General features: G+C 33.5%; 2 protein-coding genes across 2 annotated transcripts in view; one reads left to right on the top strand and one right to left on the bottom strand.

The window, feature by feature from the left end:
* The first annotated feature begins 1,796 nt into the window (after positions 1-1,796).
* LOC115883044 (cGMP-dependent protein kinase, isozyme 2 forms cD5/T2) overlaps positions 1,797-26,475 on the top strand; it is a 96,757-nt gene continuing 72,078 nt past the window's right edge. Inside the window, exon 1 of the mRNA XM_030901321.1 lies at positions 1,797-2,056. The gene's annotated coding sequence lies outside the window, so the exon portion shown is untranslated. The remainder of the gene's footprint in view (positions 2,057-26,475) is intronic.
* On the bottom strand, positions 6,989-12,383 carry LOC115883053. The gene is made up of 2 exons (XM_030901328.1): positions 8,202-12,383; positions 6,989-7,297 (listed from the first exon to the last, which is right to left on the bottom strand). Exons 1-2 carry the CDS (start codon positions 12,381-12,383, stop codon positions 6,989-6,991), a joined length of 4,491 nt encoding a protein of 1,496 aa, XP_030757188.1.

Here is a 26,475-nt window from a genome sequence, read left to right as displayed (position 1 = left end):
TCTTTCTTTCAATTTCTCTCTTCTTCTTGAAGTGCCTATCCTCTTTGGATGTTGGGTATCACATTGATCCATATTACTTTGTTCACTGCCGTTCTGAACAAAGCTGTTGACGTCAATCCGGTCCATGTTCGTAGATTTCGCAGCCACGATATTCGTCTGCGTCCCGCTGATCCTCTGCCTTCTATTTTCCCCTGCAGTATGAGTTGGAGTAGGCGGTATTTCTCGTTCCGCATGATGTGTCCGAAGTATTCTAGTTTTCTTCGTTTGACATTTGCCAGAAACTCCAACTCCTTGTTGATGCGATGTAGTACAGTCTCATTTGACATGCGATGCACCCACGAAATCCTAAGCATGCGCCGATAGCACCACATCTCAAATGCCTCCACACGCTTGCATGATGCGTCGGTAAGGGTCCACGCCTCTGCTAAATATAGAAGGGTTGAGAGCACGTAGCATCTCAGGATTCTGATTCTAGTGCGGACGTTCTCATTCAATTCACGTCAATTTCTCTGGCTAAAGTATATTTTAATGTGTTTGTGTTTTGTGAAGAAGTTGTTAATGTGAATATTTTATCTGTAATGTTCTATTTTTATTATATCTGTATTACATATTTATTTCATTTTACTTTGTATCTTGAAATGCTTAATAATATTGACGATTGTAAACATTAATGGTAATTTAACATGAATAAAGAATTTGAATATCCTTGGATACAGTTTTATGCACCAATGCTAAGAGCTGTTTCAAGTCACACAAATGACGCACATGTATCCCTATTTTAGTAAGAGAATCGACACTGTATTTTCCTCAACTCCGTGGACGTGTTTCCATATTTCTACCATTCATATTTTTGTCCTCGCGATGAGTATATAGATCCTGCAGTGATAGGATAATGGATACCGGTATATGGATATACAGTATGGTGATGTGAATTTGTAGAATACTCCTGGATTAGATTCTTTTAGGTGACTATCGGCCCGATCCACTGCAACCTGCTGATCGTATTGTGGCGACCGCAAAATACTCCAAAAGACATTCAATTTTGTGAATAGAAGGATTGTGTGTTCCCCTTTCTTGAGATATAACGAGTTATAACTCATCATACAACCTTAGGGCTTTAACAAAAGCCAGTATCTGAGACGACTCTACAGATGCCAGCTCTCCATCCTCGACCTCAGCCGTACCAAAGTTCATGGCACGAACGGTCGTCGCGTCGTCTCGTCGCACTCATTGATAAGGTGTTCTGGTGTTTCCCTATTTTCCCCACAGAATCTGCATTTGCCGTTGTTTCTCAGCTTCAGCTTACTGAGGAGTTCGTTGAGGAGATAGTGTCCTGTTAGAAACCGCGTGACAATCTGAAGATTATTTTTACTTATATCCAGAAAAACCTTTCAGTTGGTTCCCGCTTGGAGAACAGAACGGTTCTGGTCCAGTTAGTGGAGTGTTCGCTCCTTTTCTAGCTAGATCATTTGCTTTTTCATTGCCTTCTATCCCTTGGTGAGCAGGCACCCAGAGTAGAAGGATTTTATTTTCTTTGCCTAATTTGTTGAGCTTCTCGGAGATCAAGTTGAACCAATCAAGTTATTCAAATCCACATTATCAGAGCATCAAAAGCAGATGCTAATTGAAGAAGAATAATCTCTAGAGAATATTCAAAGCTGCTTTATTGAATAAGCTCTGCTTTAGGCTTTAGAAGATCGATCAATATCCGCTCCTCTAAAGTACCGTCGTCGCCTAGCGGCATCCCGGCGCTTGAGACTTTCCCGCTGCAAATCTTTTTCCTGCTACCACCGCGCTCGGCTCGCCAAGCAGTACCAGCAGGCGCTTTCGGTTAGTCATCGTTGCGCTACGAGAGCGATCAGCGCGCCGCGTCTTCGAGCGTCCGAAGTTCCTCGTGCGCGCTTGCAGAAAACCTAACAACCCTTATTTGGGGAATTACAGGCGTTTGGAGTGTCGGGTTTTGCATGATCTTTATTGCTTCGGGTGATATAAAGAGAAAAGTGAATGCGGATAGAGGTGGATTGGAATTGTGTTGGAGTTTCTTTACTTGAGACAGGTTGGTATGACTAATCTATTCTTGTTAGTTTTGAATTGGAATTGACCAAAGTGGACCTGAGGCATTTCGAATCCGATTTTTCGTTAAATTTTGTAATATATAGAATTAAAAGACCGAAATTGAACAAATATAAACTGCAATATTGTTCGATATAGAAGTAGTAGTATGTAAGGCCTTTGATTTCTGCGAGGGCAAAACATCTTTGATTTCTAATATACCCTGTATATCAAAAACATCAGAAACACCAATTGGAGTGTCAAAAAGTTCTTTGAGTTGAGTTCTTCGAGTTCTTGAGTTAAGTACTGTTTTTCTGTGTTGGGGTAACATCTCCGTTATGGACAAATGTGGCAAAAAAATCGTAAATAAACTCTTATAATCGCAATAACCTAACTATTGTAGAGCCACCATTTTCTAGTCGATCACTGGAGTTCAGCGACGATACCCGAGGTGAGAATTTGGTCGGGTGACTATCTGAGAACTTCATCTTGTTGTCTAAAGGTAGCCTATCAATACAACCAAATTAGCCGCTGTAGCACGTTAACCAATATACAAATACTATTTTTTAAAATTTTCAATAATTAAACATCGTACTTTACTGTACACTTTACATCATAAATCATAAGTAACCATTGTGCATTTACTATATAAGCTTGGTGAATTTCACTTGATTTCAAAAAATGCCGACCGCAGCGCTCTCTACGGCAGAAATCAGAAATTTTCATTACTCAGTTTGTGTTGATCGCATTAAAATAATATTGAAATCGTGGCTTCGTCATAATATTTAAGTATTTTAGTTGTTTGCTAGTGGAGTTATAATTGGAGAAAAAATTAAATAGACATATACTATGAGAGGATAAAATATAATTTGCAATATCACCTACTGGTATATATTTTAATCAACGTTATTATGAACATCTTCTAAAATTATAATTATGTACCTTTAAAAATATTTGTCATAGCCGAAATAGCCCCAATTATGACTCCACTAGCAAAACCGGTGCGTAAAAATATGCTTGATACCGTAGTTGAACTCATCTAAAAAGTTTTTTTAGCTGGAATAATAAATTATAATACAAGTTCGACCTGCTGGAGACATCAAAATATTTACTTTTTTACTTAGAATTTTTACAAATTATACTTCCTACCACTTTTAGAATAATTAAATAATACATTTTTCGTATACTCGCTATTTCAACCTGTGTATTTGTATATATCGATTGTTTACGATATTCTCCGATTGTGGCAGCACCGGCGGAGAATGCACCAAGCCTATAATTTAGAGATAACGTTTGCTCAGTACAGGCGAATATGTAAACACTTACAAAAATCCCTATATTAATTCGCCTGAAAACCACAATAAAACAGAAGACTGTAAAATATTTACCTAGATATAATAAAATATAAGTTGCACAAAATTTTTGATGGTGAAACATCTGGATCTTTTAATATTTCAGTTAAAGATTACAAGCATTACTTACGAAACATAGTTTTTTCATGGAGAACATTCGTGGATCTCAGATTACAAAATCGTCTGGAGCAATGCCAAAATGAAAGAGTCGATATCAAAATTGCAATAAAAATGGCAATAAACGTAAAAGGAAATTACTTTTAGGAAATAAAGATCTGGAGAAAGTTCATATATAGTCTGTCCAACGAGAAGATCCTTGACAGTGATAGATGTGTCTGTCATTTTAATTTCAAAGTAGTTTATTTTATTTTACAAAGAAATAAGTTGGTACAACTGGAACGCATAGCAGGATATATTTAAAATTTGATTGACAAGATGACAAGTGATTACTTCAAAATATTGTGAAAAAAACTATATAAAACTGAAAATGTAATCGAGTTATTTTATTTAATAAAAACGGTATATGTTAATACAAAACAAACAAGAACAAGACACTACATACCAAAAAAATATAAAAAAGAACTATTATTTACTTTCAAGCTTTATGAAACTACCCGCATTTATGATTATATTTATCAATATAACTTATGTACAAATACAAATTTGTAATATTTCACAGGAATAAATAAAACAACATAGGTAAATAAAACAAACTATTTTATTAATAATAACACCTACCAAATTTTATACCTTAAAGGTTGATTAATTAACTTTAATCATAATTTTTTTAAACCAGTACCTTTTGACATTATTTTTCTGCAGTACTAAAATCCATTATTTACCTATCGTGTGATGTCGATATTTTACAGCTACTCCAGTTTTTAGTATGTGTTTAGTTTGATCCTTCTACCATATACGAGATGCACTTATCTACGACGAAATGGTATACAAACTTTATCGATGGCAACTTCATTGGTGTATAAGACTTTCTGCCTGGACAGCGAGTATTAACCATAAACTGTGCTCTGGGTCTACAGTTAATTTTCACTCGATTTTTCCTCTACTTGACTTCAAAAGACACAAAACACACGTAATAATACGAATCAAAATGCATCATCTTCCAAAACGCAGGGTGTTTAACAAAAGTTGACAGAAAATTATAACCTATAATTTGGCAAGACTTTGACAAGCGTCAAAAGTGACAAAAATCTAAAGGCGAGTTCATACGCATCGGTGTTCGTTTGTCGTTCATCGTTCCGTCAAACCAATAAAAATGAAATACGATCTGTCATTTTTTAAATAAACCAATAAAACTGGTTAAAAACAACAAGACACGACTCATGACGGATTTATATTTAAACCCATCCATAGATAACTTAAAAATTATTAGAAACTTTTTTTAGTAAAATAAATAGATTGGTATGGGACGTCATCTGCTTTTCTTCTGTCATCGTCTGTCGAAATCTTACCTGAGAAAAAAAACAGAGTTTACTGTATTTATTGTGAAGAGAGTGGATACGGCAAAAGATCCAGGTAATAGATGTTATCTACAGAGTCAAGTCCCTCAGGCAGGATACCTGGCAAGAAGGACGGACAACAGATGTACCACAACAATTACAGTATGGTACCCACAACGAATTAAGGGACCTAGAGGAAGACCAATCCTGAGATTGGACCATGATATCAGGAAATTAACAGGGATAACTTGGGCCCGCATAGCCAGCAATAGACAACAATGGGCCCAACTACAAAGATTGTATGTGAGGGAGGCTACGCCATAATTGGAAATGGTCGAATGTGTTGAAAATGATGAGGATGATGATGATGAAATAAAAGAAGACAACGTTAAATAATGGAAGTGACAGTAGTGGATAATCTCATTTTGCAGACTATTATATATTTTCTACCCATTGCATACCAAGTGCATAACAAATCGTTAAAAAAATAATATCAATGCGACTTGAAGAATATAACAAAGTTAAAACAGGATATTATTGAAGAAAAAACATAATAAATAGGAAACTTAACATATTATCTAGTTAATGGGACAAAATCGATATTATACCAACCACTATAGATATGAGAAATATAAATAGCTTTTATAAGGTTAATTGAAAATCAGTCAAGCATATTCAGAAATATTTCTGTTCAATATCAGAACATGGAACAATTATTTCAAAGCAATTAAATATTTTATGGTTGTCTTAGATTTGTTTGGTATTTATATATTTTACATTGACAATTGACATATCAATAGATAGATTATCTATCCTCTAATCAAGTTCAAAACAATGAAAAATGGACACATATGTAGATAACCGTAGGGGTTTAACCAGGAAATATTTTACTGCCAATACATTCTCGTATTTACATAATAACTTTAAAAAACACTGTATAGGTGTGTTATTGTTATAGGCTAAACCAATATGTATACTATTTTTTGATTCTTATCTGTATTTAAGTTTTTTTTTCTAAAGTAAACGGGATACAAGTAATTTGGGACAAGAACCTACTCATTACAAACCAGTCTCTATAGCGCTCACATAATGCATTATTCATTCGTATAACATAGATATCGAATATAGGAATGTGTTAAATATTGAAACAGCAATCTAATTAATTGCAACTGTAGTTTTTGCACTAAATTCTCATGATCGCCTAGATTTATCTATTTCTTGCTTGGTTTTACTAAATTAATAACGCTAAATCAGCAGAAAAACGTGATAACCTCACCAGATATTAATTTGAAATTTATCTGTGCAACATTGATGTTCTTAGTGTATCGGTACTACTGCTTGAGAGCACCAAATCCAAAATTGAGAGTAATATTCAAATTACTCTCGAATGTGTAATTAATTTCAAAGTGGATCCAGTACACGTCGCAAAAAAACTACTAGGGTCAACAACAATACGTATATTGGCAAATGATAAAACTTTAAAAACGGTAAATCAAACTGAAATTAAACAAATTCACTGCAGCTTCCCATTAACTTAAAGGTAAACTTGATATATAAAATACCTACAATAAATAGGTGAGAGAGAGAAATAACATTGCCTAACTGAGGCGAGAGTAATATTGCGAGAATTAGCGAAAAGTGTACAATTCAGAGACTGAATTAATAGGCGTGATGCTGCCTGAGAGGGTTCACGGGCGTCTCTTCGTGACAAAATAGAAAGTTAAGATCTGCCATTCGAACAAGACAAAAAAAACACATGGCCGTCAAGGGTGGTATTTTAAGTGTTTTGCAGGTCAATTTAGCGAAGCGTGTGAAAGCATCCCTTCGTGATCAACTTTCTATTTTGTATACATTAGGTAGTAGGATAATTTTAACATATTTACAAAACTAATACTAGGTGTTCATCAAAATAGTAAAAAAAACAAATGCGTTTGAATTGTATTCGAACATACTCCCCGCCTTAAAGGCTCTGCCTTTAACCGCAAACAACAGGGTAACTGAGGTATGATGAATCATCAATTGCATTTTTACAATATATCTAAACAATCTAATTCTTAGCGTACGCGACAAACTTAAATCAAAATTTAAAGGAAACATACTATAAAGAAAATTATTTTATGATTAGGGCTAGTTATCGAGTTTGGGTAGGGGACATAATTTAGTGACGTTTCTTGTTAAAATGCCATTTTTAGATTTTACTTTAACAAGTCTAACATTTCCGTCCTTACTGGGTATAATTTCAAGTACCCTAGCCAGAGGCCAGTCTAGAGGTTTAGTGTTAATTTCCTTTAAGAAAACTATGTCGTTAACTTGAAGGTTTGGTGAGGGGTATAGCCATTTTGGTCGATTCTGGAGAAGATTGAGGTAGTCTTTAGACCATTTGGACCAAAACTGTTGTTGAATTTTACACATCGTTCCAGCGATTAAGTCTATTTTCTGAAATATTGGAAAGGTCTTTTTCTGGGAAAGAGGTCAACGAAGTTCCTATCAAGAAATGTCCCGGGGTTAAACAAGTAAAATCTGAGGGGTCAGAGGATAAGGGGAGAAGAGGTCGTGAATTTAATATTGCCTCAATTTGTGTGAGTATTGTATATAACTCCTCAAAAGTAAAATTCTGCTGTCCTGCTAATCGCCTTAAATGATATTTGGTACTTTTGATTCCGGCTTCCCATAAGCCGCCCCAATGGGGAGAATGTGGGGGAATAAACTTCCAGTTTATCTCATTGCATACCAATAAATCATTTATCTGTTCTTGGGTTGACTTAGACTTGAATAGAGTGTAAAATTCTCTGAGTTGGTTTCGTGCACCTAAGAAATTTGTTCCATTGTCACTAAAAATGACATGTGGATTTCCTCGCCTTGAAATGAATCGTTTTAATGAAGCCAAAAATGCTTCTGTAGAGAGACTTGACACCAATTCTATATGTATAGCCTTGGTAACCATGCAAACAAATAATGCTATGTAGCATTTTTCGGTTTTTGAGCGTCTAAGACTCGACGATTTCACAAAAAAGGGGCCACCAAAATCTACACCTGTGCGTGAAAATGGCCGAGAGGGAATGACTCTGTCTTTTGGGAGATCAGCCATCAGCTGTTGATGGTTTTTTATTTTGAATCTACAACATGTCATACATTGCAAGCATTCCTTTTTGATTTCCCTTAATCCATTTAGGGGCCAATATCGGAGGCGAAGATTTGACAAGACAGTTTGAGGACCAGCGTGTCCGAGTCTAATATGCTCTTTAAGTAAGAGTAGTTTGACAACGCGATTTTTTGAGGGCAATAAAATGGGAAATTTTTGATCATATGGGACTAGAGCTTGTGATAATCTTCCTCCTACTCTGATTACATTTTCTCCATCGATAAATGGATTTAATTTTAATATTTGTTTGTCCGATATCTTCCGAGCTGGACTTTTTAACTCGTTTAGTTCTTTTGAGAAATACGTAGACTGAATTGTTTTTATTATGAAAAGTTCAGAGTTTCTTAATTCATCAACAGTGAGAGGTCCAATGAGTTTTTGAGAATTAGCGCGACTATTATTAATAAACCTTAATATAAATGCAATAGATCTTCGTAATTTGGAATAATTGGAAAATCGGTCAAACAGTGTTTCCCAGAAATTATCATTCCTGAGGAGTAAGACAGTACTTTCCTTTCTTTCTTCTTCGTGAGTTGGAGGTACCTTGATATTTAGTGAGTCTAAGTCGAAATCAAAGGTTTGTAGAAACTGTGGTCCATTCCACCAAAGAGAAGAGTTCATTATTTGCTCAGAAGTTGTACCACGAGAGAGGCAGTCAGCAGGATTTTCTGCACCAGGGATGTGCCGCCAAACATAATTATTAGTGAGAGATTGGATCTGCGATATTCGGTTAGCAACAAACACATTGAATCGTGAAGAATCAGCCTTTAGCCATGCTAGAACAATCTCTGAATCTGTCCAAAGATTCACGCTATGAAAATTATACCTATCCTTAAATATGGATTTGACACGACTAATCAAAGTTGAAAGCAATAGAGCACCACAGAGTTCTAATCGGGGTATTGTAACTTCCTTGATTGGAGTTACTCGAGATTTTGAAGTAATTAAGTAGCATGATACAGAATTATCAAGGTAAATAGTTCTCAGGTAGACACAAGATCCAAAGGCCTTGCGACTGGCATCACAAAATCCATGAAGTTCAACAGAAGATATCTGGTTATCGTGGAATATATACCGGGGTATTTTTAAACACTTGAGTTGAGTAATATTTTGAAAATAAGAATTCCATATTGTGAGAAGACTATCGTTCAAATATTCGTCCCAGCCAATCTTTGCCTTCCAAATATCTTGCATGAATATTTTAGCATTAACTATTATAGGGCCAATTAATCCTAATGGATCGAACATTTGCGCGATTTTTGATAAAACATCCCGTTTAGTGGCTGATGTGCAAATTGCAACATCGGGTAGCGATATAGAAAATACGTCAGCTTCTGAATTCCATGAAATACCTAGAACTTTGTTTGAAACTCCTTCTACTTTAATGTCATATGCCTGTACGTCGGAGGATACATTAGAAGAATTAACGATTTTTAAAAGAGAATTCGAATTTGAGCACCACTTGTGCAGCTTGAAATGCGCGCCTTTGCATATTTCGTTCAATTGAAAATACAGGTCTTTTAACTTATCGAGAGTGTCTTGACCACACAAAAGATCATCAACATAGCACTGTGAGAGGATTGTGTCAGCGGCAAGAGGGTATTCTTCCTTATTTAAGAATGCCAGCTCGTTTAGAACACGAGTGGCTAAATATGGAGCGGAGTTAGTACCATAAGTCACTGTTTGCAGCTCAATACATTGAAAATCATGAGCGGGATTACTACGCCAGAGGATATTTTGCAAGTATGTCTGACGTGGGTTCACTCGGACCTGTCTGTACATTTTCTCAATGTCGGCAGTGAGGACGAATTTGAAGCTTCGGAATCTCAGCAAAATATCATAAAGATCAGGTTGAACTGTGTATCCTTTGTACATTGTATCATTTAATGATAATCCTGATGACGATTTCATAGAGCCGTCAAACACTACTCGCAATTTCGTACTTGTGCTTTGTTCGCGGATAACACAGTGGTGGGGTAGAAAATATTTGTTATGGCCGTGAATGTTTTTTAATGAGAGAGGAACGACTTGCGCGTGTCCTAAAGAGAGATATTCATCAATAAAATTTTTATATTCCTGAAATAAATTTGGATTTTTTTCGAATCGCCTTTCTAAATTAAGGAATCGTTTTTTGGCGAGAAAGAATGATTCTCCCAGAGGAAATAATTTTTCAGGAATTTTGAGGGGAAGATTCACTTGAAAAGAACCGTCATTCAAAATAACGGTAGTTTCGCGAAAATTAGTTTCCACAAAGTTATTTTCTGGAGATAAAATTTTCTCCGAGGATTGAGGGCAGTTCTCCATGTTCCAAAATTTTTCCAACAATGAATCAAGAGCAAGATCTGAATTCCGAGCAAGAAGACAGCTGCGGTTGTTGGTGACATCAAATATAGCCTGTGTTGAGAAAGTATCCGGAGGAATTAGGCCAGACAAGAGATATCCAAAGTGTGTTCCAACCAAAGTGAGGGAGTGTTCATTAATTTTTAATAGGTCACCTGATAAAATCTTATAATAAATATCAGCACCAAGTAACATATCTACACAAGCAGGTTGATCAAACTTAGGGTCAGCAAGTTCAATGCCTTGAGGGATCTGCAAGTTACTTTGTTTTACTCGAACTCGAGGACTGACATCAGTAATTTTATTTAAGATGCAACAATTTGCATCGAGAGAGAAATTTCCTATCAACGAGCATAATGTAAGTCGAATTACTTTGCTCGTGTGTTCAATTTTTCCCCCAATTCCTGAAATTTGAACGTTTTGAGTTTCCGGGGTATGATTGAGCATTTCCAACAGTCGTTCAGTGATAATGGATATAGTGCTGCCAGAATCAAGTATGGCTCTGGCAGTAATGGTATGTCCATTTTTGGCAACGATGTTGACAAGGGCTGTTGCCAACAATACTTCGTTATCTTCTTGTGTAAAAACAGTGAGTGTTTGGTGACTATTAGTGGTTTGCTGGGGTAGATCATTGGGGTTTGTTTGGGATGGCTGCTTAGGTTCAGGGGGTTGAGAAGTAGAGTTCATGCCTTGGTTACTCTGACGAGCATTGTTTTGAGAATTGTTCTGTTTGAACCTTTGAGTGGGGTGACTAGCAGAATGCAGCAACGAGTGGTGTCTTTTCTTGCATACTGAGCAAGACAAGAGTGACATGCAGTCACGAATATGATGTTTCGAACCTAAACAGTTTATACATAATTTGTTCTGATAAACAAAATCACTTCTTCGGTTCAAGGGCAATTGAATAAACTGTGAACAAGAGTAAATTCTGTGAGTGGGTAATTTACAAAAAATACAATTAGTGGGCCTAGAGGTTCCAAATTTATTTGAGATATCGTGGGATGAGTGAGTGTGGTGAGAATTAATTTGGCCATTACCACCTGGCTCATTGAATCCTTGAGCAAGGTGAGTAGCCCTATAGAAGCTACTATGGGCAGGGCCTCGAGGGGGACCGGTTTGAGTGTGAGGGGATATTTTGGGTTCTGAGAGGTCTTCCAAAACAGAGCAGCGTGATTCAAGGAAACTGAGTAAGTCATCTAGTTTTGGAAAGGTACCTGATGTAGCCTTTGATATATGTGCCCCTCGCTCAGCAATGTACGCCTTCCGCGTGCCATAATCTAGTTTTTGGGAAAAAATGTAAATGAGTATTAAATCCCATTGGTCTACTGGGATTCCTTGAGTTTTGAGAGAGTCGAGATTTTGTTTTATTTTTACGATAAAATCTCTAATAATATGAGCATTTACCTTAGTGAGAGAGGGTATGTCAACTAAATTCTTAATGTGCGAGAATATTATTGACAATTGATTATCATAACGTTGTTTCAGGGTTTCAATGGCAATATTTAAATTTGAGTCAGTTAATTGTAAAGTGTCAATGAGGTGTAGAGGCTCTCCTGATAGGTATGATTTCAGGTAAATTAACTTTTCTATATTTGAAAGCATATTGTTGTTAACGATAAGCGTATTAAATAATTGGTAGAATGCATTCCAACTAGTGAGGTCTCCATTAAACCGAGGAATATGCAATTGAGGCAGATTAACGTTAGGTTTTTGACCCTGATGATTTGATACGGGTACTGATGCCTGTTGAGTTTGCGATTGAGGCGAGAGCGTTATAATTTTACCCCTTAACTTTGCTCGACATGAGCAATACTTATCATCTATGTCATCCTTGTCTTGGCTGTTGGAATCTATGTTCATAATTTGCATATTAACGGCTTCATACAGCGTGAAAGCTTGGGTTAAGCAATCTAACCTAGCTTCAAATTCCAAATAATCGGTTTCTGTGGTTGCGTTTTTATTATACCAATTTATAATTTTCGATATTTTTCCTTTATAAATTCCGCGTTCTTTAACCAAAGCTTCCAAACTTGCAGCCATTTTTTTTTACCAAGGCACGACAACTATTATAAATAAAAAAAACAATTTAGATAGCTCGCTATTACAATAGTTAGAATACCTGTGGGTTAGTGACGTTATATCTAGAAAATTTAGATGACAAAATGACCTACAATAAATTTAGAAACAATTAATTTACTAATCTAGTAGAGAAAGAGTTATTCTGAGTAACTTACTACAATATCAACTTATATGGGAGGCTAGCAGTGTAAATCTAGTGCGAAAATAACAACAATAAAAAAAATGAGGAAAGAGAGCAATATAATATGGTTTATATGATTTTCTTCGGGAGAGAGTCTCTAAAAAAGTTTATAGTCTATCGAGGACGAGATAATAGAGATTGTGGAGAATGGAATCCTGTTGAGACAATTTGCAAGACTACTTGTCTTACCTGGGATACTTCCAGCTTACACCTATCTCTTTTTAGCACACTATCACACACACGCGTTGTAGTCGAGTTACACTGTCACACACTCATCACTTCTTGTAGTTGTTTTAATGTCCAAAATACTGTCACTGTTTGAATTACCCTTTTATTGGAGCACTTCTACTATTGTGAGTTTTTTGTAAACATATACCATCACTTAAGGACCTTTTAAAGATCCGGCTCGAAGGACCAGCTTTTGTATCGGTACTACTGCTTGAGAGCACCAAATCCAAAATTGAGAGTAATATTCAAATTACTCTCGAATGTGTAATTAATTTCAAAGTGGATCCAGTACACGTCGCAAAAAAACTACTAGGGTCAACAACAATACGTATATTGGCAAATGATAAAACTTTAAAAACGGTAAATCAAACTGAAATTAAACAAATTCACTGCAGCTTCCCATTAACTTAAAGGTAAACTTGATATATAAAATACCTACAATAAATAGGTGAGAGAGAAAATAACATTGCCTAACTGAGGCGAGAGTAATATTGCGAGAATTAGCGAAAAGTGTACAATTCAGAGACTGAATTAATAGGCGTGATGCTGCCTGAGAGGGTTCACGGGCGTCTCTTCGTGACAAAATAGAAAGTTAAGATCTGCCATTCGAACAAGACAAAAAAACACATGGCCGTCAAGGGTGGTATTTTAAGTGTTTTGCAGGTCAATTTAGCGAAGCGTGTGAAAGCATCCCTTCGTGATCAACTTTCTATTTTGTATACATTAGGTAGTAGGATAATTTTAACATATTTACAAAACTAATACTAGGTGTTCATCAAAATAGTAAAAAAAACAAATGCGTTTGAATTGTATTCGAACACTTAGTTTATTTTAATAAATTCAATACGCTAAAAAAATGCGTATAAAACAGTAATTTATACAAAGCATACGTGGTGAAATTCACGCACAATTTAAAATTCAAATAAAAAAACATAAGCTTTCAGTTTTCTAAATTTAGCTCTTTGTTTGATTTGAGATTCCGGTACGAGAGTATATGGTAGAAAACACCAACCATAAAAATTTCCATTTGAAATATGACGATACTGCGTTTTTAAGTATTATTTTTGGAAGCCATCATTATTGGATGACCCGATTGAATTTGTCAAAATAAGAAAGATTGGTTATGACGATTCCCATCAATTTATAAACATGATGGGTACTAAGAATAGATATTATATTAGCATTTGAAAAATTTCGATCCAACCTGTTTAATTTGGTCAACCAGAGCCTAACCAGAGCTATATTCTACTTTAGAAGTCTGTGATTGCTCAAAGTGAAACAAAAATAGCAAAGATGAAGGTAATAATTTTCAGCAATAAAACGAATATCACAACTATGATGATTCGAACATTTCACTTGATTTCAACACACCTTTTATACTGTTCTGTTATACTTATTACTTGGTCTATTCTACTTCAACTACAAAAAATTTCTGGATCTACAATAAGTATTTGTACTTTAGGAACAGCACCTTACTCTCACATACGGTTAGTATGTAATAAAGTTATAGGAAAGAAATATAAGTTTAGCATTTGTCTCCTTGCTTCAAAGTTTCTGGTTATGATGTCCATATCCCTTAGGTACAGATATCTTTTTGGTACGAGTCAGAGAAAATATGGACAGATGATATCCGAAAAATGTAACAGAAAATACGATTTACCTGTTTATTAAAATGACAGACACAAATCGTACTGTTATATATCCTCTTATTGGACAGACTATAGCAAACGTATTATGATTATGTATGATAAGCAGTTAACAAAGTTTACTCTCTAACTTGGGTAGTACAATCAATGCGTACAACCTGACCCTAACATTAACCAAGTAAACAGTAAGCAAAATCAGAATTACGCAAAGAGCAATGGAAAGATCAATGTTGGGGCTATCTCTGAGAGACACAGTACCGAATATCGAACTACGGGGGAGACAGAACAAAAGTCATGGATGCTATAAAGAAAATAACTACTTTGAAATGGAATTGGGTAGGGCATATTGCAAGGCTAAACGATGACGGATGGACGAAGAAAATAATATAATGGAGACCAAGACATAATTTTGATGCATTCAGAAGCAGAGGCCGTCCTTCAACCAGATGGCATAGCGACTTAAGGCGTATCCAGAGTAACTGGATGCAAATAGCTCAAGATAGGGAGTTATGGAAGCAAACGAGGGAGGCCTACGTCCAGCAGTGGACTTTAGTGGTTGGTTGATGATGATGATGATGATGATGGGTAGTACAACATGTAGCTATCGAGGGTAGTGATGAACAAATGCAAGACTAAGACCAAAACCCCTATAGTCTTGATCTTGGTCTGGCAGTCTAAGGGTACCTACATAGTGAGGCATCTCGATGCGCTTAGGATGCTACATCCTACGCGCTCGTTTTAAGCACTGATTTAAAACGGCGAGTAAGTGCGCGTTGGATGCATCGCGGCGAGCATCGCATCGAGATGCCTCACTATGTAGGTGCCCTAAGATAGTCTTGATGTGAAAAAACTCATAAGGCCACAAAAAGCATGCAACAATCTTGCATGCTTGGTTTTGGTCTTGGTCTTCGCCTTGCGTAAGTTTTGCACACTCGATCTTGATAGTGCAGATCTGACGTTAATCTTGGTATTGGTCTTATTTTTTGTGCAAGACCAATCTCGTTGTTCACTAATCGAGGGTAATAATTTGTTTAATATCCTTACAAAAAAGATGCCAATGTCCTTTAGTACTTGTTATTGTTTATCTGTATCTTAAATTCAGTATCTAATAAAGCTGTGGATTGTATTTCTCTATTCTTAATAAAAATGTATCAAAATGTGAAACTTGCACTAAAAGATTGTAAAATGCTAATTCGAGTGGGCGTTGATTTTTAACTTGTCCAAACTATATATAGAAACGGTTATACAATAGATATGTTTCAAAATCGACACTAAGTCATAAGGTATAATATTTATACTGTCCAAATATAATAGTTATTAACGTAATAAGGCCGATAAACAACAAATAACGGCCGGGCTGAAGTTTGTGATCCGAGGCGATAGCCGAGGATCATAAGCAGCCAAGGCCGTTATTTGTTATCGGCCGTGTTGCGTTCTAGATTTTTCGTCATACTGCAGATTTTTTAGAGCAATAAACACTACTATTTAATAACAAATTTTATTGAACAATAACACAAGTAAGGATAAAAAATACATAATGTCTTATACTAAAATTCATTTTTCATGATAATGAACATGGAAATTAAAAGTGCACTTGTTGTTCTTAGAAATCTGTAATCCTTCCAGGATTTACAGATTTTATAGAAAGAAGATGATGCTACTGAAGAATGGCAAATATTTGTATCCACTAAAGACACATTATTTTTGGAGCTATCATGAAAAGTTGATTTGTTATTTTCATTCTTTTGGAAACTGATTTTTCTATGTAAGTTTCTGCCACTGTTGAAGACTCCCATCCTCCTAGCTCCTTTAGCGATAGTAAATCACCACCATTTTCGGCGAGCATGGTTGCTGATGATCTACGAAATGAATGCCCTGTATAACGTTCTGGATTCTCCAAGTTCAAAAATTTTGCAATTTTCTGCGGTACGCTCCCGATGGTATGTATACCGACGATTTGCTTAACACACTTGCCTTTCTTGTAACCAATGAAAAATTTTTGGATTGTCAAAGTTACGAGGACGCAGGTTGATGTATTTTTGTATAAACCATAGGCATCAAACGGAAGGCCCGTTTTTGGAATAAGAAATTTCCTATCTTTCTTATTTTAGTATTTCTTAATGAGACAAGAATATTTTCTCCGAATCTTCGAAATCATCAACTGTGAGTGACCAAAGCTCGCTGCGCCTACAAGCTCCAAGAATACCAAGCACCAATACAATTTTTTCGAGTAACGAGGTGTAATCATCGGCATCCAGTAGAAAATTATTTATGTCATTCTCCGACAGAACTTTGGCTTTTGGTGAATAACCTTCGTTTTGCGCCTCAGAAACATGAACAGTTTACCAAATCTATGAACAAATATAATTTAGATGAGTATGATTAAATATCGAAGAATATAATGGCTTTTTACCTTGATATGTCGATGTTTTCATATACTCTCAACGCAAGCTTCAGCATGGATATCTTTGTCCACAGTGATGTAGGAGAATACATTTCAGACATTCTTTTAGCATAAGCCAGCAATACCGCTTCATTTACGCTGTTTATACTTCTATCCTGCCGCCACTTCAAAAATTGTCATATTCCTGCTGATATCTCTCTCTGGTTATAGTCGGAAGTAAATTTTGAGTAGCCGCAGCCGCTTCCTCCTGTATTTCCAACGGAATTTCTCGCGACATCTCGCTATGGTCTATTTTCCCAATTTTTGAAAAGTCCAACTGACAATAAATAGTCATTGTTGCAGGTGACAGACGTTACGATTACCTTAGAAACTTAACGGCCGCCGGCCGTTATGATAACGTCCGGCGGACGTTATATGCATCTTTTCCATTCTGATTTTGCTTATGTTATAATAATATAACAATATAGTATGACGAAAAAATATTAACAACTAGATATTAATAAGTAAGTATTCATATTTGGATACACAAAATACGATTTAGTGAAAGGCGCAAATTATTGATAATAGAATTATAACATAACACAATTTTGTTATAGAAAACTGAAAATCAGTTTCTTTTAATAATTGAATAGACGAGATTTATTGATAATTATACAACAATAATTAGCTTCATCGCTATAATAAAGGGAATAAGGAAAACCGGTTCCTTGATATATAGTTAAAGAAAAACCATAATTAATTTTAATGCAAACGTAACAGACGTTGTTAACACTCATTACTTTTTTAAGCCTTCGCTCGTTGGCCAATCGCTTTTCTTTTAACTAGATTATAAGAAAAAATCGACTTTTATCGAGGCTCTTTCTATGCAAATTCTACAATTCATTGCAATCACCTTTCTTACACAACAGTCGAAGTGCATAAATTACCATTCGATTAGATTCCGAGGTGCGTACCTTTGCACCAAAGGTTAACCTGTCGGGAATTTTAATTCATTGTTGGTTTTTGAAAATTTCGTTCGATAGGTAAGTTGATTGCGATATTTTCTTTTGTCTCTTCGCATGTTTGATAACGTCAAAACATTGATGTTCTACGTCTATACCGGGTGCGTCTCAAAAGTGGCTCACCCCCTATAACTTTTTTATTATTTCATATAAAAAAACGAGATTTGATATGTTAGTATATGACATAAATTATGACTGATTGACGTATTCAATTGTTTTTGGTCACTTCCTGTTTCACCGGAAATTACTACAACTTTTGATTTTTAAATGGTACTCTCGGTATTTTTTTACTTTATTTGATAGAAAATATCACTCTGAATAGAATGACATATCATATGTCAACTGTTGACATTTTCGCATATAGTTTATTTGAAATTATAACTTGCGTTTTGTAACGAAAATTTAACTCGAAATACCAAGTGTGTGGTATCAAATTATTCGTAAAAAATGCTTTTTCCAAATATACTAATGAGCCACCCTCGTTCCATTTGAAAAAATTGAGATATGATTAAAAATACGATTTGAGCATTTTCTAACTGGCCAGGACAAAACACTGAAAACATTACACTATCAAATGTATTTTTCCAAGGCTCCTTGATTAAGAAATAGTGTTTTTAATTTTTATTTGTAGGGGGCGCCACCTATATGTGTTTTAACTGTTTTGAAGTATAATAACTTTTCGTCCGTACCTGTATAAAACTACTGAGTGAAAAAATATACATTTTCGCGATTTTCTACGTAAAAAATGTCTCTTGGTAAAAATCGCTACGTGCAACCGTTCTCAAGATATTTAGAATGGTAATAGTCAATACATGTGATTGACAAAAAATGTGCAAAAAATAAACATAATATGCTGAGTAGATAGTTACTTGACTAATGATAAATTTGGGAACTTTTTGTTTTTTTTTTAAATCAACCATAAATTTTTCTTCGAAAAAATGATGATGAAACAGTTTCTGTTGTTCTATCTATTTAGTCAACGTGTTTAATTTATGTCAATGATGACAGATATTGATAATTTCGATTTAAAATATCTCGAGAGCCATTACTCGTAGCGATTTTTACCAAGAGACCTTTTTTACGTCAAAAATGTCGTTAAGGTGCACTCAGTAGTTTTATACAGGTACGGACGAAAACTTATTACTCTTCACACCAGTTAAAAATATGTAGGTGGCGCCCTCTACAAGTAGGAGTTATATTGACATCAAAATCAAATTTCTCATGTCAAAAAACTCCAAGACACCAATTTTCATCGAAATATTGAGGTTACTGCAGAGATTATTTGGAAAAAATCGAAATAAAAATGAAATTTTTACACCCAGCATCTCCGAAACTAAGCTTTTTAGGACATACTTACATTTATACGAATTTATTACTTATTTTTAGTAGCATATAGTAGCTTATTTCAGTATTTTTAGTAGCTTATTTCAGTAGCATATTCTGTAGATAACTACAGAATATGCTACTGAAATTTCGGGAATACAGTTTGGACCACCCTGTATATCGTATACGACTAAAATCAACAGGGGAGCCAATATCTGGACAGTTAAAAATTCGCATGCGTTTCCTATGTTTTCAAAGACGATGCACCATCCGTAATACATATTAATAATATTATCTACATTTCAATATTTTCTATATTATTAGCTTGGAGATTTATAATACAGAACATAGAAAAAAAGTAAACTAAACCAAACAGCATTTAGGAAAAACACTGACTTGTTCGGTATTTATAATTGTAGGTATACGATGGCTTACTATATTCATAATATGCATATTTCTGGTCTATCTACTATTTAAAATAAAACTATCCAATGATCCCGTTAGTGGAATTATAATCTTAACTATCAGAAACAGTAAGAAACCAATGAATAATAATCATTTTAGTGGTTAGGTTATTGTTTTGTTTTTAACGGAAAATTTTGCACATAAAATTGAATTTTTAATGAATTATTTTGTAATAACTAAAAAATTTGTATTTAGAGTCTTTTGAAAATTAGTTAATAAAACTGTAATAATTATTCTCTTTCAACTTTTTTATACGGTTAACTGAGTTGATTTTTCAAAAGTATTAATGTATATTCTAAAAAGCCATTAGTTCTGAAAAAACTCTACAGGATATAATATTAATCCATTTTATATACATAAAATAAATATACTATAACCGTTTAAAATTTAGTTTAATTTTTAACAGGTTATTTTCAAGAGGTTTCTGCTTTTCCCCAATAAGATACAGAAATTAAATAAAAAAATCAGCTACACCTGAATACTTTAACTTTTGCCAGGTATTTCTACTGATTTTTTAACAATTTGAAAAACTATTATTATCTAAAAAAACCTCTGAAATTAATAATTATTATCATAGTGCCGTTAACCAAAAGGACCAAAAATCGTTTATACAAGAGAAATTCTGTTTTTTATGTGTTCTATTGTTTAAATAATTTTAAAATCTAACACCAGAACATCTACAAATGAATTTATCTTCTACTCTACAGGGTGATCCGAACTGTATTCCGGAAACTTCGGCAGCATATTTTGTAGATAAATATAAGTAAAAAAGTCCGTATAAATATATGCCCTACAATGCTTAATTTCGGAGATACAGGGTCAGGAAGTTTCATTTTTATTTCGATTTTTTCCGAGATTTTTTCCAAATAATTTCTGAAGTAACGTCAATATTTGGATGAAAATTGGTGTCTGGGAGTTTTTTGATATGAGAAATTTGATTTAGATGTCAATACGACTCCTACTTGCAAAGGGCGCCACCTACATATTTTTAACTACTTTGAAGAGTAATAACTTTTCGTCCGTACCTGTATAAAACTACTGGATAAAAATATACATTTACGACGTTTTTTTACGTAAAAAGGTCTCTTGGTAAAAATCGCTACGAGTAATGGTTCTCCAGATATTTGGCACCGAAATTATCAATACCTGTCATCATTGACATAAATTAAACATGTTGATTAAATAGTTATGAGATTGAAATCATAAATTTGAAATATTTTTGTGTGTAAAGTTCAATAGAAACTGTTTGTCATCATTTTTTCGAAGAAAAATTTATGGTTAATTTAAAAAAATAAAAAGTTCCCAAATTTATAATTTCAGTCAAATAACTATCTACTCAACATATTCATTTTTTGTCAATAATGACATGTATTGACTATTTATAATCGAAATATCTTGAAAACGGTTGCTCGTAGCAATTTTCACCAAGAGACATTTTTTACGTAAAAAATTACGGAAATTTATATTTTTTTACACAGTAGTTTTATACAGGTACGGACGAAAAGTTATTACTCTTCAAAACAGTTAAAACACATGTAGGTGGCGCCCTCTGCAAATGAAGGAGTAATATTGACATCAAAATCAAATTTCTCATGTCAAAAAACTTCCGAACACCAATTTTCATCCAAATATTGACATTATTTCAGAAATTATTTGGAAAAAATCGAAATAAAAATGAAACTTCTACACCCAGTATCATAAGCATTTTAGGATATACGTTTATACGAACTTTTTCAGTTCGAATACAGTTCGGACCACCCTGTATATTTGGATTAAAAATAAATGTATGTTAATTAATTCTTAACTAAAATCTGTCACACAACGAGAAATGAGATGATTTTTAGGAGACGACAATCAAATTTGGATTGAAAAATAATTTATTCTTAAATTAATTTGACAGAAAACAAGTGTCACTGTCACTATACTATTAACCCTTTGCATGTTCAATCTCATGGAATCTAGTGACACAAATAACAGAGTAAATGTACGATTATAACCATAAAACTATGTTATAACTATAATAATAGGTACCTAACATGTTTATATGTCAAAGAATGCAGTATATTTGTTTATAAAATAACAGTGATCTTCATTTCATAGTCATTGCTGACGCCATTTTTCGATGACACTATTATCTAGTGTAGAATTGGTATAATCTGTTTTGTAAACAAACAAGCATCAACCACAAATAAAACGTTTCTAATATAAATGAGTACGTGAAACGTCAAAATAATCAAATTTAATATGAAATCTGTCTGTCAATCTCACGTCAGAAAGACCGAGTACATTAATTATTCAGTTTTGAGCTCTAGATTTGCATCTAGTCACTTTTCAATTTTAACGATTTCAATTTGATCGTTGTTCCCGTCTCTTGCGGACATGGATACGCTTTACGGTAGTCAGTGACAAACAAAGGAAGAAAATATACGGGCGTATAATTCTAATCTAACCTACTTTCTTGCCAAAGTAAAACCATAATGTAATCAGAGATGACATCAGTACTACAGGCGCGACAATTAATTTTAACCGGACCGTACGATCCGTAGAAGAGGACGGTGGTACGACTTCCTAGTTGTAAGTGCGTCATTCCTTAAACCGTGTCAATAATCTTGAACAAAAGTTAGACGGTGGGTTTTTGTGTTGGTAATCTGACGTATGAATGCCGTATCAGTAATGTTTTGATTTATGCGCATTCGTTGGTATCTCGAGTCAATTTTGGTTGGGAAATAATGTTGCAATAAAAAATGTTGTATATTCAAATTGTACAGTAATTCAGATTGATTGATTGTTAAATAATTTTAGAATTTTTCTCTATAGGGAAATTAAAATAACTTTGGTTGCACATCATAATACGACCACCAGCAAAGCTCCATAAGAAGACGCATGGTGTCATTGATGACGTGCACCCAAATTGGTTTTAATTTCCCTATACCTGTCTTTTACCTACAGGGTGTTCCAGGCTGAGCGTGCATTAGAAGTTTCTAGAGAACCACAATATCCAGATCGGAGATTTTTTGCACATCATTGTTTTACAACGAGAATATTTATCGATTCAAAATATTTTCAATATGACTGGCATCCACGATGGAGAACTAACCTCTGTAAAACCTGCGTCTTAGATACTGGCTTTTTTCAAAGCCCTGAGACTGTATGATCGGATATAACTCAAGAAAGGGAGACACATACATTCCACATGGATTATTTTATTCCAATAACTTCACAATTTTCAAAAAACTCACATAGTGCTAATATTTTCCAGCGTTGGTTAAAACATTTTTTTTGCAGATGTCAATTCTTTTATAAAACAAATTGGAACCATTTCAAACTATTTTAAAAATGTGTGTTCTAGACAAAACACCAAACCAATCCAAAAATTTGTATTTATCTGGTACAATTTTAAAAACCAGTTCAAGAACGCACTAAAATCCAAAAATGCATTTCTGTTATTGGAAGAAAATGTTTCTGATTATATCCTTTCTCTTCACCATACACCATTTCGGTGTTACGCTATGTTATTAGTAATCATTTTGTAGAAAGCTATTTTTCTCATTTCGACGACCAAAGCAATTTAACAAATTACGGTTAATATAATAAAGAACATTAAACAAGTACCATCTCTTTTATGTAGGTAAGAGTTAAGTCGAATTGAATACAGTAGTGCTTTTATTAATGAATGTCAATATTTTTACACGATTTTTATGTTTAAAACATATGGGAAGGCTTTGAGATTATGGCATTTGAATGTTATGATTGATTGCTTTAATAATACTAGAAAATATACACTCAGTGGCAAAAATGGGCACCTTAAAATTTTGATGTATTTTAAAGTTCTATACAGGATTGTTCACCACATACGACGCGGAGTATTGTAGCTAAACTCTTAGATTTTTGCAAATTGTAAGTTTTGGGTTCGTTGAAGGACTATTAGAGCTACAATTTAAAAATATTTTTACAAGATACAGAATGGCCCAAATAAATAAAAATATCAAAGTTGTATTTTTTTAAATAGAACACCCTGTATATTATTACATTTTTAGTTTCTACGATTAAAATAAAGGTAAATTTGATTAAGGTTTACCGCATTTTAATCTTACCGTTTTTGAAATATTTAGGTTTTTGTCAAAATACAGTAATAATAATTTTAATGCTTTCTTTCTCCAGGCGTTTTTAAAACCAAATGTACAATATTTGGTTTTTAAAAGTATTTCTATTTACTAAATGTTGTGTTGCAATAATAAAAATTATACCACCTTATACAGAGTGTTTAAAAAATTATTTTAAATAATAACTAGCTATAAACGGCAATAACTTTTTTAATTTAAATGGAACACCCTGTATATTTTATGATAATCAGATGCACAATTTAATTGTCTATCAAATTGTATTATATCATTTTTTACATATGTCTTCAGGTTTTCGTAGTAAATGCATTTTCTTATAATTTAGACTTCAATTATCAATATACCTATGGAATATTGACATTTTTGATTATTTTTAAAGATGTAACAAATTTTTAAAGGGTACAGATACTAATATTGTCGATATAGTTCATTTGTGTCATTAAAAAATAAAAAAAAAATGTTTAAATATTTGTAAAAGAGGACCAATTAATATGATTCCAGTATTCAAACTACATTAATTGACTGTTTGCGTTCATTAATAATGATTGCTCCAAATACTAAAAAACTTAATTTTGTATGTGTATTTGACATTGTGGTAAAAAGTAACACCTTAAAAATTTTATTTCATTTTTTGCCGGATGCTTATTTATAACAATAGAGACGTTCATTTTCATAACCTATTATTATATTGATTTCTGATTCCAAATCCACATTTATTTAGAATAATTTATGAACTAACACAATTAAATATGTAATTAATTAATATTTGGGCGGAAATAATGGTGGAATATTTAATTAATGGTATACTCTTTTATAAAGAATTAAATAGTTTTATTTGTGTATACAAATAGGCTAGTAATATTATCGTTTTTAGCCCCTGTACATTTGTTGCTTTAAAAACAATCTAAAATGTCAATATTCCATGGGTATATTGATAAATGAGGTCTAAATTATAGGAAAATGCATTTTCTACGAAAACTTGAAGGGGTAAGTAAAAGTGGTATAATACAATTTGATGGACAATTAAATTGTGCATCTGATTCTCCTACAATATACAGGATGTTCAATTTAAATTAAACAAATTATTGCCGTTTAAAGCTAGAAATTATTTAAAATAATTTTTTAAACACTCTGTATGAGGTAGTATTATTTTTATTATTGCAACACAATAACTGATCAATAATTAAACTTCAGTAAATATTTAGTATTAATAACTATGATACCCTTGGAGAAATGAAGCCTTAAAATTTTTACTGCAATTTCACAAAATTGAAAATATTTCAGAAACGGTAAGGTTTAAGGGCGATAAACCTTAATCAAATTTACCTTTATTTTAATCATAGAAACTAAAAATGTAATAATATACAGGGTGTTGCATTTAAAAAAATACAACTTTGATATTTTTTATTTACTTGGGACACTCTGTATCTTGTAAAAATATTTATAAATTGTAGCTCTAATAGTCCTTCAACGAATCCAAAACTTACAATTTGTAAAAATCTAATCGTTTAGCTACAATACTCCGTGTCGTATGTGGTGAACAACCCTGTATATTATGTTCTAGTGGACCGATTTTAATGATCTTTTAATCAATTTGTAGCTAAATTATTTGACTTTTTAGTATTCCTTTCTAAATAAAAAATGAAAGTTTCCATCTGTCAATTATACGAGGCAACACAAAATGTTGTTATTTTGGTGAAAAAATTGAAACACACTGTGGAATATGTTAAAAAAGCAAGGAATGTTAAAATCGTTTAATCAACTAGGTACCTATATCTTTTCCCGATAGTTTGTCTTTTTATTCATCCCAATAGCTTTATTTTTTGGAGATATTCGCTTTTGAAGAAGACCCCAAACATTTTTTCGTATTTTTTACATTAAAACCAAAGGACTAGGACCAAAAGCAAAGGCAGCTTTTGGTACTAGTCAACAGACCTATAAAATAGTGTTTATGATTTATGTAATGTCACTGTCTTTGAAAAATCATATTATTAATGTCTGCTGGGCAGTTACTCTAGCAGATATGGTTTTAATTCCAAAAGCTGATCTCTACAATCATTAAGTAAAGCAGCAATAGCCGATACTTCAAAAGTTAAAACCATCTCTACTAGAGTAAACGTCAATAAACAATAATAATATGACTCTTCAATGACAGTGACATTGCAAAAACAACAATTATTTTATAAGTGTGTTGATGAGGACCTATAATCAATGCTAAAATTGCTGTAAATCGTTACTGACTTATTCAAAGGCGAATATCTCCAACAAAAATAAAGCTATTGAGATGAATCAAAAAACAAAGTATGGGGAAAAGACGTAACTACATGACAAAGAGATTTTTAAATTCTTTGCTTTGTTAACATATTCCACAGGGTATTTCAAACTTTCACCAAAATATCAACATTTTGTTTTCCGTCGTATAATTGACAGATGGAAACTTTCATTTTTAATTTAGAAAGAGATACTAAAAAGTCAAATAATTTAGCTAGAAATTGCTTAAAAAATCATCAAAATACAGGAAAATTTTAAGCTGTCCATTTTTCGTACCGGTGAGTGTATTTTGTTAATATACTATAAAGACTGTTTCCCGTACTCAGTAAAAAAATGTTTTTGTGCAACAGTTATGGTTGTCATACAGGATGAAACTGAATATCTAACAAAAGAGTATCCAGTACAATGTAGGC

Source organism: Sitophilus oryzae, unplaced genomic scaffold, assembly GCF_002938485.1.
Source record: "Sitophilus oryzae breed Bouriz unplaced genomic scaffold, Soryzae_2.0 scaffold_1802_pilon_pilon, whole genome shotgun sequence".
In the NCBI taxonomy this organism is placed as follows: domain Eukaryota; kingdom Metazoa; phylum Arthropoda; class Insecta; order Coleoptera; family Curculionidae; genus Sitophilus; species Sitophilus oryzae.
This window is presented reverse-complemented; position numbering and strand designations above follow the sequence as displayed.